Source organism: Macrotis lagotis, chromosome 1 (genome assembly GCF_037893015.1).
Source record: "Macrotis lagotis isolate mMagLag1 chromosome 1, bilby.v1.9.chrom.fasta, whole genome shotgun sequence".
In the NCBI taxonomy this organism is placed as follows: Eukaryota; Metazoa; Chordata; class Mammalia; order Peramelemorphia; family Peramelidae; genus Macrotis; species Macrotis lagotis.
In genome coordinates, this window is record NC_133658.1 from 239,474,944 (window position 1) to 239,492,746 (window position 17,803).

The 17,803-nt window shown below is 38.9% G+C and overlaps 2 protein-coding genes across 6 annotated transcripts in view; one reads left to right on the forward strand and one right to left on the reverse strand.

The window, feature by feature from the left end:
* On the forward strand, positions 1-7,805 carry SUPT7L (SPT7 like, STAGA complex subunit gamma). Of its 4 annotated transcripts, XM_074209813.1 has the most exons (6): positions 1-117; positions 516-630; positions 2,253-2,889; positions 4,351-4,675; positions 5,374-5,611; positions 6,992-7,805. In XM_074209813.1, exons 3-6 carry the CDS (start codon positions 2,477-2,479, stop codon positions 7,252-7,254), a joined length of 1,239 nt encoding a protein of 412 aa, XP_074065914.1. In that variant the 5' UTR covers positions 1-117; positions 516-630; positions 2,253-2,476; the 3' UTR covers positions 7,255-7,805. The 4 variants fall into 4 exon arrangements, with proteins under 4 accessions (XP_074065914.1, XP_074065915.1, XP_074065917.1 ...); XM_074209814.1 differs by lacking the exon at positions 516-630; XM_074209816.1 differs by lacking the exon at positions 516-630 and having other exon boundaries at positions 2,450-2,889.
* The window catches only part of GPN1 (GPN-loop GTPase 1), a 25,395-nt gene continuing 14,178 nt past the window's right edge, over positions 6,587-17,803 (reverse strand). For both annotated transcript variants that reach the window (XM_074209817.1, XM_074209818.1), the window contains 5 exons: positions 17,533-17,615; positions 16,764-16,803; positions 15,022-15,112; positions 12,042-12,149; positions 6,587-11,335 (listed from right to left, as the gene is read on the reverse strand). In XM_074209817.1, the coding sequence (XP_074065918.1) occupies positions 11,250-11,335; positions 12,042-12,149; positions 15,022-15,112; positions 16,764-16,803; positions 17,533-17,615 (408 nt within the window). In that variant the 3' untranslated portion in view covers positions 6,587-11,249. The remainder of the gene's footprint in view (positions 11,336-12,041; positions 12,150-15,021; positions 15,113-16,763; positions 16,804-17,532; positions 17,616-17,803) is intronic.

The following is a 17,803-nucleotide window of genomic DNA, read 5'->3' on the forward strand; positions in this document are numbered from 1 at the left end:
CTTCCGGCTGCGCGCCCGCGCGGAGGGCTTCGCGCTCGCGGCTTCCTCGCCCCGGCCCGGCCGGGCTGGCGCCCCCGGGAGTCCGGCGCCCCTCCCAGACGTCGCCCCTGGAAGCCGGTAAATGCCCCCCAACCCCTTCCAGCCCGGCGGGCCCTTCGGACAGAGAGCGGGGAGGGACCCCCGAGGCCTTCCAAGGGTCGAGGCCCAGAGCCCCCGGCGTCGGGAGGCGTGAGTGGCAGGCCCCGACCCCAGGGGCCCCGACCCCAGGGGCCCCGACCCCAGGGGCCCCGACCCCAGGGGCCCCGACCCCAGGGGCCCCGACCCCAGGGGCCCCGACCCCAGGGGCCCCGACCCCAGGGGCCCCGACCCCAGGGGCCCCGACCCCAGGGGCCCCGACCCCAGGGGCCCCGACCCCAGCACGCCTTTCCTGGCGCCGGGCCAGCCTCTAAGTGGCAGATCGTGAACGACCCTGGTCTCGAGCTGCCCCTGCCCACTGTTGGCACGGATGCTTTTAGGTGATTCCCGACCCAGTGAGACCCTCACCAAGGAACCATCTACGTCAGCCTCTGCGTGAATAAGATTTCCCTCCACAACTTCCATTACAAATCACAATCCAGTCTTTACTCAAAGGTGATTATACCTTTAAAAAAAAAAAGGTGATTACCCCTGAGGGGGAACTCAAAGCTTCCTAGGGAGAAGACCATTCAGCTTTGGGTACCACTAATTACTGAGAAGAGAGATTATAGCCTGCTTATACTCAGACCTGGTCAGAGATCGACTAAAGTATTATATCCAGTTCTAGGTAATATATAATTAATTAACATATAATATTAATTATATATAATTTATAATAATTAATTTTATAATTAATAAGTTTTTCCTTATTTTAAGCCCAAATTTTACCACTTGGAAAAGAGGGAAAAGACAAATGCTGCTTCTATGTAAGAGCAATCAAATCTCTCCTCTGCTTTTCTTTTCTCCAGATTAAATATGCCCAATTTTTTCAATAATTGCTCAGATAGTAGAATCGCTAGATCATTTTACAATATGGCATAGCAGATAGAGTTCTGGATCCGAAGTTAGAAAAACCTGAGCTCAACTGCCACCACTGATTCTTACGTGAGCATAGACAACTCCCTTAACCTTCCTGGGTCTCAGTTATTTTAACTGTAATATAGAGATAATAACTAATATTCACCTCACAGGATTCTTGTGAGGCTTTAATGAGATAGAGCAGTTAAAGTACTTTGCTAACTTTAAAATGTTACATAAGCATCAGGTTTTTTTATTTCCTGGATTGCTATAGCCTAGGCATGTCATCAGGGAAATGGATAATCAAAAAAGAAGATGAGCTGGTCATATGGCAAGAGCATGAGATAACCAATGGATGAGCCAGTTGCTATACTGGCATTCTTTCAGATGTCCCAAGAAATAAGGGAAGGCACACAACATATCAGGTGGAAGCCCTGTTGCAAACTTAGGGGAAGATGTGCAAAGGAGTCTGATAGAATGTGCAAGTATAGATGGATTGCAATCTGTATCCACATCAATTTGTATCCAGAACTGGATATAATACTTTAGTCATTCTCTGACCAGGTCTGAGTATAACCAGGCTATAACTTCTCCTCATGGAAACTATACCTCTCTTAATTCAGCCTGGGATCATGTTCATTTTATTAAATGCCATATCACACTGTTGACTCTTAAAGAACTTACAGTCCACTAAATCTCCTAAATCTTTTTTAGATCAATTCCTTTCTTTTAATTCTTGTTCAAATAGAGCTGCAGTTGGAAAGTAGATTGATTGCCAAGTCCATGTTCTGCCCCTATTAAGAAAAACTTTGGGTGGAGTTTAGGGCTCCACCTTCTAGCCCTCTAGTCAAAAAGGAGAAGGAAGTTGAAGGAGGTAGGGAACAGTTAAATCTTCCTAGGCTAGTTAAACAACAGAATGAGATTTCTGGTGATCAGCTTGTCCTGGGAGGGTGGTAGGAAGGCATTCACGACCTTTCTGAGGCATCCCATTTTAATTTAGGATAACTGATTTTTAAGGAAGCTTTTTTCCTTACATCTGCCTCTTAGCAGTCTTGTTCCTATTTTTCCATCTCCCTACTTCTGGGTACTATACATTCATCATAGGAACTCAGGTTTTCTTGATTTAATGAAAGCTAAAATTGCATTAGCTTTGATGTATGCCATTTATGAGTTGGCAGTTTACTTGATTCTGATGATAAACATGTAACCTTTTTTTTCAGATCAGAAATTATGTGTTTCTTCAATGAAAACTATGCTGATCCTTCTATAGTACTTTTAGTGCAGTCTCTTTTCTAGGTAGTCTTGGATGACTTGACTTTCCTTACTTTGACAAGAATGATGATATAAGAAAGTTGATCAGTCTGCTTTCTATTTTGAAAACCTATCTTGTGGATTGAGAAGCATTGTTTTTTGTCAGGCTTAATTTGACAACTCACTCTCAAAAATGCTAAGATACTGGGGAGAGATTCCAATATCATCCAGCCAAGCTAACAGAAGCTCCTTTGATCTGCTCCCACGGGAGTTGCGCCTGGTAGAAGTCCAAGATCCACTCCTGCACCAACCCTCTGCCAATAAGCCGAGGCCAACCACTATGCTGGACATCCCATCTGAGCCTTGCAGCCTCACTACCCACACCATCCAACTTATCCAGCACAATCGGCACCTACGAAGCCTCATTGCTACAGCCCAGACCCAGCTGCAACAGCAAGCAGAGGGCATCAAAACTGAAGAGAGTGAGCCACTTCCATCCTGTCCAGCTTCACCCCCCCTCCCTGATGACCTACTTTCTTTGGATAACAAGATTGGTAAAATGCCATTCCAGATCAGGCATAGTGACCCAGAGAGTGACTTTTACCGGTAAGGCAGGGATCTATCTAGAATCTCTGGTCAAGAGAATATGCAAAGTGAATTGATCCAATCTGTTTTAAGTGCTTTAATGGCTCTTAGTTAACTATGTGAAATTCAGTCCTTGTTCCAGAACAAGCTGTTACTTTGCTAATCTGAATATTAAGTGAGTCATATAAAATGAGTACTTGAATTGACATGTTTTATTCCTTGTCTGTTTCATGAGGAGAGAAGAGTGGTAAATTTAATGTGTAGGTTAGCAAGGCTTTTTTGTAAAAATTAAGTTTAGAAGATCAAATACCTCTGACTAGACTCTAGAGGAACCCTTTAACAACATAGCCATCACAACAATGAAGATGTCATCAGTAAGATTAGAAAAGCAATTTTGTCATAGCCTTTTGGGTTTGCTTTTTTTTAACATACTTTAATTCTTCAACTTGAAACTATACATCATATTGTAAGTTATCTTCTATGCATGTGATATACTCAATTTTTTCAGTATATTCAAAGGTTTTCTTTTTTAAAAATTTTTTAAATCAAAAATTTGTATTTCTTGTTCTCTTTTCTCCACCCCATTAGCAAGAGCATCATGATGGGTAGAGAAACTTACTTGTAACAAATATGCATAGTCAGGGAAGCAGGTGGCACAATGGACAGAGTACCAACCCTGGAATCAGGAGGACCTGAGTTCAAATCCAGCCTCAGGCACTTAATAATTACCTAGTTGTATGACCTTAGGCAAGTCACTTAACCCCATTGCCTTAAATAAAAATAAATAAAAACAAATATGCATGGGTTGCAAATATGCATTTTATTTTTCTTTAATAGTGATTTGGAATATTATTTCATGTGGTCATTAATCTGATACTTTTTCCTTCCAAAACTGTTAGTTTATATCTTTTGACTGTTTATCTATTAGGGAATTTGCCATATCTGTGTTAACTTTCATATTTTGCTTAGGCCTCTGAGCAGTGCTCAAAGAAGCACTTGGCAAAGTCGAGAATATTTCCTCAATTGAGAATATTCATTTACAAATGACTGTTTTGTACTCACCACAAGCTTAAGGAGCTTCTCCATTTAAAATTATTTTTGTTTATTGTTATTAAGCTATTTGCAGATCTGGATGGAATTATGCTATTATATTCAAAGTTCACAACTGAATATATATATATATATCTATATTAGATATTAATAACTGAAAATGATTACTGTATCTATAGACTAGTACTTTTAAATATGGGGTTTGAAGTTGTTAAAAGAGAACTAACGTTGGGGAGTTCCAAGACATATTCACAAGGTGTCTGGGATATGCTCAGGCAATTTGAAAAAGAAACCAGGAGAGTTAACCTGACCCAAATTTCTCTATAATAATGGAAATTGGTTTTCTTGAAATTGGAGAAATCCTTTGAAAGGCAGAGATAGGATTCCCCCAGAGTATGAGGCTTCATAACATTACTCTGTCTGTACTTTCAGAGGTAAAGGAGAACCTGTGACTGAACTGAGTTGGAATTCCTGTCGTCAGCTACTTTACCAGTCAGTAGCCACAATCCTGGCTCATGCAGGCTTTGAATGTGCTAATGAAAGTGTCCTGGAGACTCTAACAGATGTGGCCCATGAGTATTGCCTTAAATTCACCAAATTGCTACGCTTTGCTGTGGACCGGGAGGCCCAGTTGGGACAGACTCCCTTTCCTGATGTTATAGAACAAGTGTTCCATGAGGTGGGCATTGGCAGTATATTGTCCCTGCAGAAGTTCTGGCAGCATCGCATCAAGGACTATCACAGTTATATGTTACAGGTAAGGGAACCATGTGAAGAAGTAAACAATTGAAGGAATCCGAATCAAGGGTTCTTGGGTTCCTTCTCCCCTCAGATTAAGGAAAGAATCTTCATCTTTGATAATGGTGTCCTCTATTTTCCTTAGCCCCTCCTTCCGTTTTCATTGGGGGATCATTACAGATTGACCAAATGACAAAGACTTAAGAGATGTACTAAAAAGAGAAAAGGACTAAAAGGTGGTAACTATATTCAGCCAGAAATTCCTGTTTAATCTGATCTTTTTTTGAGACCTTAAGTAAAATTCTTGACCATTCCTTCAGTTTCCCAAAGACTTAACGGGATAAAGTGTTTAATAAGAAGGTCTTCCTTAATTAACCTAGGTGTGCACACCATGAACAATTATACCTAAGAGATAACCAAAAATAAAACCTTTTTTTTTAACTGTCCCTCCTATTTTCCATCATTCTTTCTTCATATTTTCTCATGTACACATACTCTCTCTGTATCAGTGACAAGCTTCTTCACATGTCATGCTTTCCTCTCATTCATTTGCTAAACAAAACTCCTTGCCTTTGAACTTATTTTAAACTTCTCTGTCATTCATACACTTCCCTCTCAAACCCCCTTACCTCCCTTTTTTCCCCCAGGGAAAGAAAGATGAAGATCAACTTGCCTTCACCATTCTTTTGGAAAACTTTGTCTCTTGCCTGCTGACAGGTTAGCAAGCAGCTCTCTGAGGAGTATGAGAAGATTGTAAATCCTGAGAAGGCCACAGAAGATACCAAACCAGTGAAGGTCAAAGAAGAGCTTGTCAGTGATATTACCTTCCCTGTCAGTGAAGAGTTGGAAGGAGACTTGGCATCTGGTGACCAGTCTCTGCCTGTAGGAGTACTTGGAGCTCAAAATGAACGGTTCTCATCCAACCTGGAGGTTGAAGCTTCCCCACAAGCTTCAGGTAGGAAAAATCCTCTAGCTCTGAGTCAGTGATTCATTCAGCTGCCCTTATTGTTTTTGCATTCTTCCATATGAAATCAAACTCTTGAGAAAATGATAGGTGAGTTAGAGGTAAAAGAATGAAAGAGAAGGAGAAAGGAAATTAAGAATGAAAAGCCTAGAATTTTAAAATCCTCAATCACAAGACATCTCAGTTAGATGCTTGGATTCTGAAGATATCTTCTCCTTCTTTTCCTGTTCATATTGGGAAAATAGATTAGGCTAGAGGAAGCATTCTCCAAAGTAGCTTCCAGTTATGGTATGAGTTCAAGAAAGCTGCTGAATGAATCAAATTATCTTCTCTTCCCAGACTGGAAAGCATGCAAATGCACCTTAGTTCAGCCACATAAATTAATTTTGCAAATGCCATTTAGATCTTTGTCATTTTTTTAGCACAACTAAGCAAAGTAACCAATATTAGAACCTAACTGCCTTCTACTGAAGTCTTAATTGGATCTCCTTTGGTGGCATGAAGGTGATCCCAGCCTCTTCATGACTATGTCAGTGGAACATAAATTGGCAGATCTCCCAATCTGGAAAGGCTTTGATTACAGATCCATCCAGTATTGGACTCTATATCACTGTAAGACTATAGGGTGTTGAAATTTTTGTCAATACCAACTCTCAAAGATGATCTACTTATTTATAACTGGATTGATAGCAGCATTGGTAGGAATAGTACCCTCAGCAGTGACATTAAGATCCTTGGGTTTATTGGTAGTGGTGGTGGACCTGAGAGAAGTCAGATGTGACTTTAAAAATTGAGTCTAACAAAAAGAAAAAATAATCAGAGATCATGATCAAATCTGAGAATAGAGTCTGAGAGAAATTGCTGAAGACTCCCAGAGCAGCCTGCCATTCATATACAAAAGATTCCCCTCTCTGGATCAGGCCTAACAAAAAAATATTTGGCCAAATAAGGAGTGATAATCTTTATTGCCTTCTACTTGGAATAGTGTCAGGAAACCAAAACAAAAGACTAGAAGACAGGCACCTTGTAGTAAAAGAGAAAAACAGAGGAAGTATCTTCATGAGCCCTTGAACTGGGCAAGGAAACTCCTATCCTTTATCTCCCTTAAAGAATTATGGAAAAGTAGGGATGTGTTCAGGGTTCGTTTACTTTTGAAAGTGACATATGGAAGGCAACTACCATGATTTTTTTCTAGAGATAGCTTCCTTGTCATAGTCTGATCTAATATTGTACTTCTAATTCTCTTTATAATCTTTATAGTCTTCATTTGTATGTCACAGATTCCCTTTCAGTACATAATCTTCATTAATCTGCATGCTTTTAGTTTTTTAACTAGTGTTTGACTGCTGGGCTGTTGGAATTTGTTTCTAGGTACTGAGGTAAATGCTTCTCCTCTTTGGAATTTGGCCCCAGTAAAAATAGAGTCACAGGAGAGTGAAGAAGGGACTGTCTCGGGTCATGGTGTGCTGGGCAGTGATGTCTTTGAAGAACCCATGTCAGGCATCAGTGAGGCTGGGATTCCCCAGAGTCCAAATGGCTCAGAGAGCAGCTATGGATCCCACTCCCCTGACAGCCTCATGGGATCCTCCCCGGTCTTCAACCAGCGTTGCAAAAAGAGGATGAGGAAAATATAAGTGGAAAAGGAAGAGCTTTTTCTTCCAAACCAGTTTGAGAAGGCAACCATACAAGAACTCATTCCCATTGATATGGAGAAGTTCAAATGCTCCAGAGGCCATTTCCGGGATTTCCAGAAATGGGTTTGGCTAATAGTTTTTTTTTCCCACTTTCCATGAGGACTGTCAACATAGCTTTGCATTAAGAAAAACTAAAACAGAAAACAAGTTGGTGATCATGAGACCAGAGTTCTGTTTTGTCTTTAATACTGAATTTACAATGGGATCAAGTAACTTCACTAAATCTGCTTCCTCTTTTCTACCATGAAAAACATACATATTGCAACCTATCTCACTGAGAGTGTGCTATGGAGATAATTATGGGGATTAATCAGAGTTGTTAAAGCTATTACTTAATAGCTTTGATTTAGGCCCTGTATGTATAGAGGAATTTTGTATATATGTATTTTATTTTAGCTTCCTTAATTAAAAGATGGAAGTCACTGTGAATTAATATTAGTGCCTAAAAGCAAATGGCCGATACAAATAAAAGGCTTTTTCCACAAACTTAATATCAACAATGGTGCTCATGAAATTAATTTTACAGCAAGTGACCTGTCCTGACACATTACACCAATTCCCTCAGTCTTCCTTTCCTTTGTCCTCATTGTTCAGCTTTTCTTCCTTGTCCTCCAACCCCTTGAGCACATCTTACCTACATTTTTTTGCAATGTATGTTACCTTGTATTATCCTCTTTTCTCCTTTTCTTTCATACTTACATGTCTGATGTACTGGGGCAGTGTGGTTAGGTTAAGGAAGTAAAACTGGGAAGACTAAAGGGGAGTTATCAGGCCTATGGAATGGCCAGCAGATTGGTAGTATTCTTACAGTCTGTCAAGTGATAGGGTTGTACCATTTCTGCTGCTCCCATTATCATTTGAACAAACATGTACACTTTGCTTTGCCTTTCCAGTGCCCTACAAGTACTAAGTATATTTGTAAGCTCAAGGAGCTTAGCTTATAGTAGGGGATTGAGTAACAGGCCAGATTATACACAAAGTAAGAGCCTAGAGGCCAGTTGTTATCCCTCCTTAGAGTTACTTCAGTAAAGTCTTCTGACATACTCATGGTAAAATCATGTCTAGGTTTTCTCATATTAGGTTAACATAGTTCCTAAGCTTGCTGGGCCTAGAATCAGGAAAATTCTAGAAGAGTTCAAACAAAACTAGCTTCACGTACTTACCTTAGGCAATTCCCTTAACCTTTGTATGTTTCCTCAACTGTAAAGTGGGGATAACAGCACCTCCCTTACAGGACTGTTGTGAAGATGAAATGAGATATTTGTAGAGTGATTAGACAATGTTTGGCAATTTATAGATGCTTAATAAAAACGCTTATTCTTTCTCTCAATAAGCAACATGGATACTACTAGGCTTTTATTTCCCACCAGACAATGCCTGAGATACAAAGGACTTGGGGGACCTGAAAAGAAACATAGAAAACAAACCATACACTCCATTAGCTTTCTCCATAATCCCCAGATTTAGGGAATCAAATTTGGATTTGCTGTTAGAGCAACATCCTAACATTTCTAAGAAAGTCCTTCTCTCCTAGTTATGTCCCCCCTGCTACTCAATAGTGCGTCACTCTAGATTCAAGGATTGATGAACAAGCAATTCACTTCCCATGAGACCCTCATTGTGGATCCACAATTCATTGACTTTATCTCCACTATGTGGATTATTATTCTCCAATTAACAATTACATGGTTGTGGTATCTAATGAGGGACAGCTAGATTTAGTAACAATGCATACAATATTTTATAACACCTTAATTTTACTAATAATAAAGTGGCACCTTTGTACCTTTTGTCCATAAGTATAAAATTAGAGTCGTTTTATATTAGCATGTGAAAATTGACAGAATCTCCCTAAAAGATTTATATGAACTAATGCTGAATGAAATGAGCAGAAACAGGAGAACATTGTACAAATTAACAGTAACATTGTGATGATCAACTAGGATAAACTTTGCTCCTCTCAGCAGATCAATGGAGAAAAACAAGGAGTCTGGATGCAGACCAAAGCATATTCTCACTTTTTGTTCTGATTCTTCTTTCACATGACTAATATGGAAATATGTTAAACATGATTGTACATGTATAACCTATATCAGATTATTCACAGTCATGGGGAAGGGGGAGGGAAAATATTAGACTCAAAATCTTAACAAAAAATGAATGTTGAAAACTAGCTTTACATGTAAATGAAAAAATAATTTTTAAAAAAGTGTCATTTCCCTGGAATAAAATGCCAATAGTCATGAAAATAAAACATCTTTTATCATTGATCTTACATCGTTACAATTAGATAGCTAAACAATTGATTTTTAAAATTTTAAATACTTTATGAAAATTAGATAACTTTTATGATAATGATGTTTATCCTTTGGTCTCAAAAGACCATGACATCAGGGAGATGAAACCTTGATAAACACAGCTAAATAACCAGTTTTACTTTCTCCTCCAGGCTAGATATGAATCAGTATGACCAGAGGTGGATGTGAGGCAATTAGGGTTAAGTGACTTGCCCAATATCACACAATTAGTAAGTTTCTGAGGCTAGGTTCAAACTCAGGAAAATTAATCTTCCTGACTAGGACCAGTGCTCTATCCACTGCATCACCTAGCTCCTCCAATTTAGCAACTTATAGGGGTGGCTAGGTGGCACAGTGGATAGAGCACCAGCCCTGGAGTCAGGAGTACCTGAGTTCAAATCTAGCCTTAGACACTTAATAATTACCTAGCTGTGTGGCCTTGGGCAAGCCTTGCAAAAAAAAAGAGGCAACTCACCCCAGGGACAGAGCCATTGGAATCTGAACACAGATTTAAGTACATTTTTTCTCTCTCACTATTCTTGAGGTTTCTCATCCTTTTTTTAGGGGGGGGCAGGGTTTATGATTACTCTCACAACAAAGTTCATTTCATCTGACACTGTACCAATAAAGCCTAGTGGTTTGAATTGAATAAAGAAAAGGAATATAATTTGATTCCATGTTCCATGTTCCATGGACTGGGAAACAGGCAAATATATCTTTGCATAAGTGAATATATAAAGTAAATGAGCCCTAGCTTAGGATGAGAGGAGATGAAGAATGGAATGGGATTTATACTTCAAAACAATGTGGACCCTGACTCAAAACTTTTATATGGCCTCTTATAATTATAATATAATTCTCTTAAATCTATGAGCAGAAAAGAATATTTTCTTTATAGAGTAAATTTCAAGAAGCAATTCCCAAGACTAGTCGAGATGCGTGGCCTCAATTCTTCCTTCTGAATGAGGGGGAAAATGTTTTTACAGAACCTTGAAATCTAAGTAATTTCTCACTAATTTGAAATGATGACAAATAGGCTGAAAAAGTTAAATAAATTATTTATCCAAGTTCTAACATGAAGCAGAGCTTTCCTGTTTTCCTCCAGCAGCTTGAGGTCTAATAAACAACATAGTTCTAGCACTGATACTGACACGGTGAGTGGGAAGTCACTGACATTCCTGACCTGTGAAGATTCACCCTCAGCATCAATTTGTCACACAGGGAAGGGGGATGCATACAGTAAGGAGTGTAGAAAAGAGAGAGAAAAGTGTTGGCTGCAAAACCAGCCTCCCATTAGAGATGCAGAAGTCCACTAAGGGAATTCTCAATTTCTACTTTCCAGCAGCAAATATACTTGAATTTAACATGATAAAACAATAAGAAAACCTCAGGGCTGCAATGGTTTGAGCCCCAATCCACAAGGCTTTGGAAAGGTGAAGAGGAATCCAGCTTCTCTCTTCTGGGTCTATCTAGTCACCAAATCTCCCTAATAATGAGGATCAATGACTGTCAAGCCAAAAGGTCTGCTCTTCATAGCCAAAACCATTGGAAGATAACAATAGTTTCTTCGTGCAGATTCAGGAGTTCCAAGTAACCCAAGTAGGGCTCCCAAATATCTCTTTCCTCCTAATTATATATCTATTCATTGCTTCTGTTCCTGTACCATGTCACTGATTCTTGCATAAAGTTCTTGAAAGCTGGTTCTTCATGGCTTTCTTCTGTAACTGGGAAGGGAAAAGGTAGTGAAAGTTACTTTCCAATCAACCAGGTGGGTGGGAAATATTCTCATTCCACATTTCAGGAAAGACATTCTGTTCCCATAAAATTTGACTGTTTGCTTTATTCAATCAGGAAGCTCTCTGAGACCTTTATAACCATGTATAGCCCATTATACTTGAGAGAGGTTTTGCCAGTTGGTACTGCTGACGTTTAGGAATGTCAGGCCAGTACTGCAATACTGGTTCAACAGAAAGGTAGATTTGGTTCACAACTCATGAAACCCCTCCTAACCACATTAAACTCTCAGGGGTTTTTAAAGCTAAATCATCCTCTATATCCTGATATTCTTAGACTTCTGTGAATAACCCAGCCATGAACCAAAATGAGTTCCTCAGACCTTTCCATGCAACTGCAAAGTTATTTCTAGAGGTCTCAAAATGACATCAGTTATAAAAATTGCTCGAAGTCTAAAGAGAATTATGGGACAATGAAGAGCCTACAAACATTTGTGATTATTCAAAGGCAAAAAAAAAGCCTTGAGAAAGCAATGTACTATTATTATGTTCTTTATTATCTCTCATCTCTGACTACTGATGACATAATTTAGAAAGTGGGAATTTTACTCCAAAATATGAGTCTCTTCCTGTGGAAGCAGCTCTCTAGAATGTCATTCCAGTTTGCTACCATCAGTGCAACTGTTTTCTCTCTCACCTTTATGGTCAATATCATCTGTATCACTGTCTTCCTCATCCTCTTCCTCATCTGCTGTACCTCTGGTTAGAATCAAATCAGAAGGAGTCACTGCAGAAGCTGAACTATCTATAAAGGAAACACAAATAATATTTATTATATAAAAAAGGATGAAGAAATAAAAGTATTTTTTTAATTGACATAATTTTATTTCTTTTTCAAATACTGTATTTGTTTTTACAGTTACATGCAATGGTAGGTTTTACCAATTTTTTTTTTGCAAGAGTTTTGAGTTTTACATTTTTCTCCCTTCCTTCCTACCCCTTCTCCTGATAGAAAGCAATGTGATATAGGCTCTACATTTAAAACAATGCTAAACATATACCATATTGATCATGTGAGAGAAGAATCAGATTCAAATGAAAAAATAGAGAGAAAGATTACAAAATACAAGACAACTTTAAAAATTAAGAAAATAAGTTTTGGTCTTCATTTAAACTCCACAGTTTCTTCCCTGGATATGAATGATATTTTCACAAGTCTCAAAATTGTCTTTGATTTTTGTATTGCTGAAAAGAACAAGTCTATTAAGGTTGATCATCATTCCATGTTGTTGTTAGTGTATATAATGTTTTTCTGGTTCTGCCTATTTTACTCCACATCAATTCATGCAAGTCTTTCCAAGTTTTTCTGAAATCCCATCCCTCATGACTTCTTATAGAACAATATTGTTCCATCATATACATATACCACAATTTGTTCAGTCATTCCCCAAGTGATGGTGCATCCCCTCAATTTCCAATTCTTTGCCACTACAAAAAAAAGCTGCTATAAATATTTTTGTATATGTGGGATTTTTACTCATTAATAAATGTCTTTTGAAAAGAGAGTAACTATCTTCTCACTGCAGATAACTACAAAATGGAGCTATGAAAACTATCCAGTGAAGGATTATTCCTATGCTAGGAAAAAAAACTTCTGAGTATTTCACAGATGGTATGATTGTTCAGTAGCTTCCTAAAGAAAAATAATTGGAGCGGCTAGGTGGCACAGTGGATAGAAATCTGGCCTCAGACACTTAATAATTGCCTGTGTGGCCTTAGGCAAGCCACTTAACCCCACTGCCTTGCAAAAATCTAATAATAATAATAATAATAATAATTATTATTATTATTATTAATATTACTGAGAAAATGGGAGCCCTCAAGTGGTAATAAAAAGTCTAAATAAAGTCCTTGACAGAAAAGTGCTGTTTCAGGAATAGAAACAGTTAAGAGCAGTAAAATCTTGTTCAAATGTACAGAAAGCACTTTAACTGTGAATGAACCCCTGGCCCCAAAAGGATTACTTATATCTCATTTAGTAAATAACCTTCCACCTCCAGTTTTTAATCTGAGCAATCACTACTTCACCCTCTAGAGTTAGCCAAGACCATTATTTCATGATGGAAATCCAGTAGACATTTTAGACTTTTGATATCAGTTATAAGACTCTGTGAAAAATCAGTAAGAGACTAATTTCAGCTCCTACCACAAAATTAGTAAAAATGATAAAAGCTTGAAATGACCATCACATAAAAACTGATGTCTCATTGTCTGATCTTGCTATCTCTTATACTTTGTTTTTTTTCCTTAAGGATATGATTTCTCTCTCAACACATTCAATTTAGATCGATGTATACCATGGAAACAATGTAAAGACTGGCAAATTGCCTTCTGTGGGGGATGAAGGGAGGGAAGTAAGATGAGGGGAAAAATTGTAAAACTCAAATAAAATCTTTAAAAAAAAACAACAGAAATGACCATCACATAGTGCCTTAGCATGCTCATTTTTCAACTGCACATGTCACTTCTGAGAAATAATCAAATGTATTTACATGTTCAAAGTTTGACCATACAGATATTTAAAGATCAACTTTAAGAAACTTTTTTAAAACTAGAAGAAAATTATTTGGTCTACAAATTATATTTTTTTAAATTTTATTGTAATACCCTATGTATTAGTCTTTGGGGAAAAAAAGTAAAGTCAACAGTATATCTACTCCTTACAAAAAATATGAGATACAAAAGGGAACTCTCTGGTTTTGCCCTTGGCTTAAAAGAGATTTCTTCAAAAAAAAACCAAGAGATTTCTTCACTTTGAAGTTTCCTTATAGCCTTCAGGCTAGATTTGTCCTTTAATGATCAAAGTTCCTTGGACACTTTTTGGGGGGACTAGACTATGCTTTCTTTGGTGAAGGAAGTTCTCAAGGCACAGCTCTCTCTACACCAGAACAGATCAGCCCCTTCTCTATAGGCTACTCTCACAGCATTGCCTTAGTATGTGATAGAGGTGGGATTTGAACCCAGGTCTTTCTGAGACCACACTAGATCTCCATCCAGTACACCACACTGCCACTCTTAACAACTTGATGAATTAAAATGTTTTTTGAAATGAAATTATTCCTTGCATACGTATATCCAATTAGTTTAAGAGTTAGATGACACAGTTGTTAGAGTACCAACTCTGGAATCAGGAGGACCTGAATCCAAATTTGGCCTCAGATACCTGACACTAGCTGTGTGACTTTGGGCAAGTCATTTAACCCTCATTGCCTTGAATCCAGAGTCATCCTTATCCATTTCTGGCCACTAGACCCAGATGGCTCTGGAGGAGAAAATGAGGTTGGTGACCTAGCACAGCACTCCCCCATTAAAATCCAATTCATATGCTTGTCATGTTATCACCTCCCAGATGTCATGATCTTCTTCAAGAATGGATGACAAACATCATCAAAATCAGCTTCTGAAAGGGCAATAACTTCAAGCTAATCCCAAAGTCACTACCAATAAACCCCTAATTTAAATGAGGATCTAAGATTATCAACATGGAACAGAAACTAACTGAAGATGTAAAATGTAAATCTGTCAAATACGCTAGTCTATGTGAGATTTTCCCCCAAATCATTGATATATACTTTCGTAATAAGGGAAAGAGCTATATTCCTCAATTCCCAACACACCTGTGACTGTCCCAGGATCCAAGGCTACAGGCCCCATGTCTTTTCGAAGACGGTTCAATTGTTCTTTTTGCTGCTGGCTCTGTGCATGGGTCTGTAGAAAGGAGAAAAAAAAAATAACACAGAAAAGAAAATACCTGAGGTAGGAGGAAGCAACTAGTTTTCCAGAGAGAAGTTAATAGCAAGGTCTAGGAAAGGTCCAGAGAGCTCTCTGGATATTAAGTAAAAAAAGAGTTTGGAGAAAATGGAAGGAACCCCAAAAAACAAGGATTCATAAAGTGAACTAAGAGCAGCAAATGGAATTAAGTAAAGCAGATCCATGGCATAGGCAGAAAAACAAAAATTCTTGTCACTTAAGTAAAATGTTCAATGACAAAGGACCAACCTGGAGACCCTAGTTTCAGGTTCAAACCAGAGCCCTGCTTTAGGATCAAACCATGTAGTGACTGACATCCCTGGCTGCATATCCCATGTACTGGACTACAGATGATGAGTCCTCTTTGCTCTGATAGCTACTCTTCCCATTCTAAAAAATTTCTAAGAAAGGAGATTCTACAGCTTAAGTCACAGCTTCACAGTCAGGAAAGCAAAGGTGGAGGGTGGAGGACAGGAAGAAACCAGATGCTTAAAAAGAAAAAAGCAGGAACTCTACACAATTAATCTGGAGACAGCACGCCCCCTCATTCCAGACTTCTCTACATATAGCCAAACTGAAACACCTGCTACTCTTCACAGCTGACCTGCTGACTCCCACCTGTGGGCCCCCACAGACCCATCCGTCTCTGGTCTGGAAAGTGTGGATGCTCTGATTCAAATAACAGCTCACACAACAAGGGGCTACATTGGAGGTGCCATTATTACCCCCATTTTATAGATGAGAAAACAAAGGCTGAAAAAGCTTAAGTGACTCAAGGTCACCCAGCAGTTCTGTGAAGCAGAATTCAAGCACTCTATCCACTGTTCTACTCTGCCTCTTTTTCTGATGCTTTAGTGCCCTTCAAGGCTCCACACAGGGGCCACCTCCTCCATGAAGCTTTCCCCTAAAACCCTCAAACTCTCCCTCTTCAAATATTCCTAGAACACCTGTCTGATATCTTTTTTTTTTTTAGGTTTTTTTTGCAAGGCAAATGGGGTTAAGTGGCTTGCCCAAGGCCACACAGCTAGGTAATTATTAAGTGTCTGAGACTGTATTTGAACCCAGGTACTCCTGACTCCAAGGCCGGTGCTTTATCCACTACGCCACCTAGCCACCCCCTGATATCTTTTCTGTCTTTTTCCTCTGTTGGTTTTGCTCCCTAGCCCATATAACAGTCATCTGTATATATTTACTATCCTTCCGAGGAAAATACAAGGTCCATGAGAACAGGTTAATTTTTATCTTTAAAATCCTAATAGTGCCTTGCATGTAGTAGGTGCTCAGATATTTATTGAAAAGAAACCCAGTTTTCAAATGTGAATTTAAGAAACCAGAACTTGCAAGAAAGAGAAGAGCCAGCTGTGGAGCCGCAGACTAGGAGTGGCTTTGTAAGCGCAGTGAAGCCCATCGACCCCTAAGATGGGCAGACACTTTCAGCACCATCCAGACCTTGGATGAGAAGAAGCTGCTTTGATAACTGTAAGGTGATACTTAACTGTGAGCTATGACAAGATGGCAAATGGACAAATTTAAATGAAAAGAACAAACATCCACAAAATACTGTGAAATCCAAGAATTCTGTGACCTCTGGCACACAAGTCTTTCTTACCAGTGTTGTCTTCAGACGCTCATATTCAGGGCGATATTCCCTAGAAAGAGAAAATTCTTTTTTAAATAACTAGGCCAACCAGCCCAACTCCTATCACCAAAGGGTAGAATTAAATAAAGGGATACATCTAAACCTAAGGGTGCTGAATCCCAACAGGTCAGGGAAACATCACTATGAATGAGCAAAGCTCCATAGTGAATAACCAGATGCCTGGGAAACTAGGAAGTGCAAATAATTATGACCTAAAAGATTTGCTTTTAGAGGTGAACATTGGTGTAAGCTTAAGATGAGGGAAGGCTATCTACTGAGTTCAGATATCTTGACATGGAATTCTCATGCCCCTGGACAATATCAAGCAAGTTGGATGAGATAAAATCCTTGCCTAAAGAATCAACAATATGCCTGGCAGCTATAGGGGTCCAAGTACAACTAAAGTAACTAAAGATGAAGGTGCCAAGTGAGATCAGAAGCAGACAAAGGGAAGTATATCAGAGGAAGGGGTCAGGGAGGAAAAAGGAAAAGTATACGATAAAAGCTTTTCCGTTAATAAACTATTTCTGTAAAAAAAGGCCAAATGTCACCAGTAAATAGGGGTGGGGAAGGAGTACATGTATATAATATGAATCAAATGCATATATGGAGAAAACTGAAATGAGTTAGAATATCAATATGAAATGAGAAAAATTAGTAACTGGCCTTAAAAAAAACCCTCCCTCATCCCAGAAATGTAGGTCCCAATGTGACTGTCAAAACCCCCATCACTACCTACCTTTCATATTCTTCTTTGGCACTAGTGATTTGCACAAAAAGTTCTTCTAAGCCTGTGCCCAGGACAGCAGACACCCCCACCACCTGCCAAATATATCCCAGAATCCTATGAGTAAAAAAACTGAAATCACTGAAAAACTCAGCTTTTAAAACTAGATCTTCTCATTTTGAAAGACTTGAGAATTCTGATCAATGAAATAAGCAACAATGATTTTAAACAATTAATGATGAAAAGTGGGCTTTCCTTCCTGAGAGGAAATGGTCTCAAAATG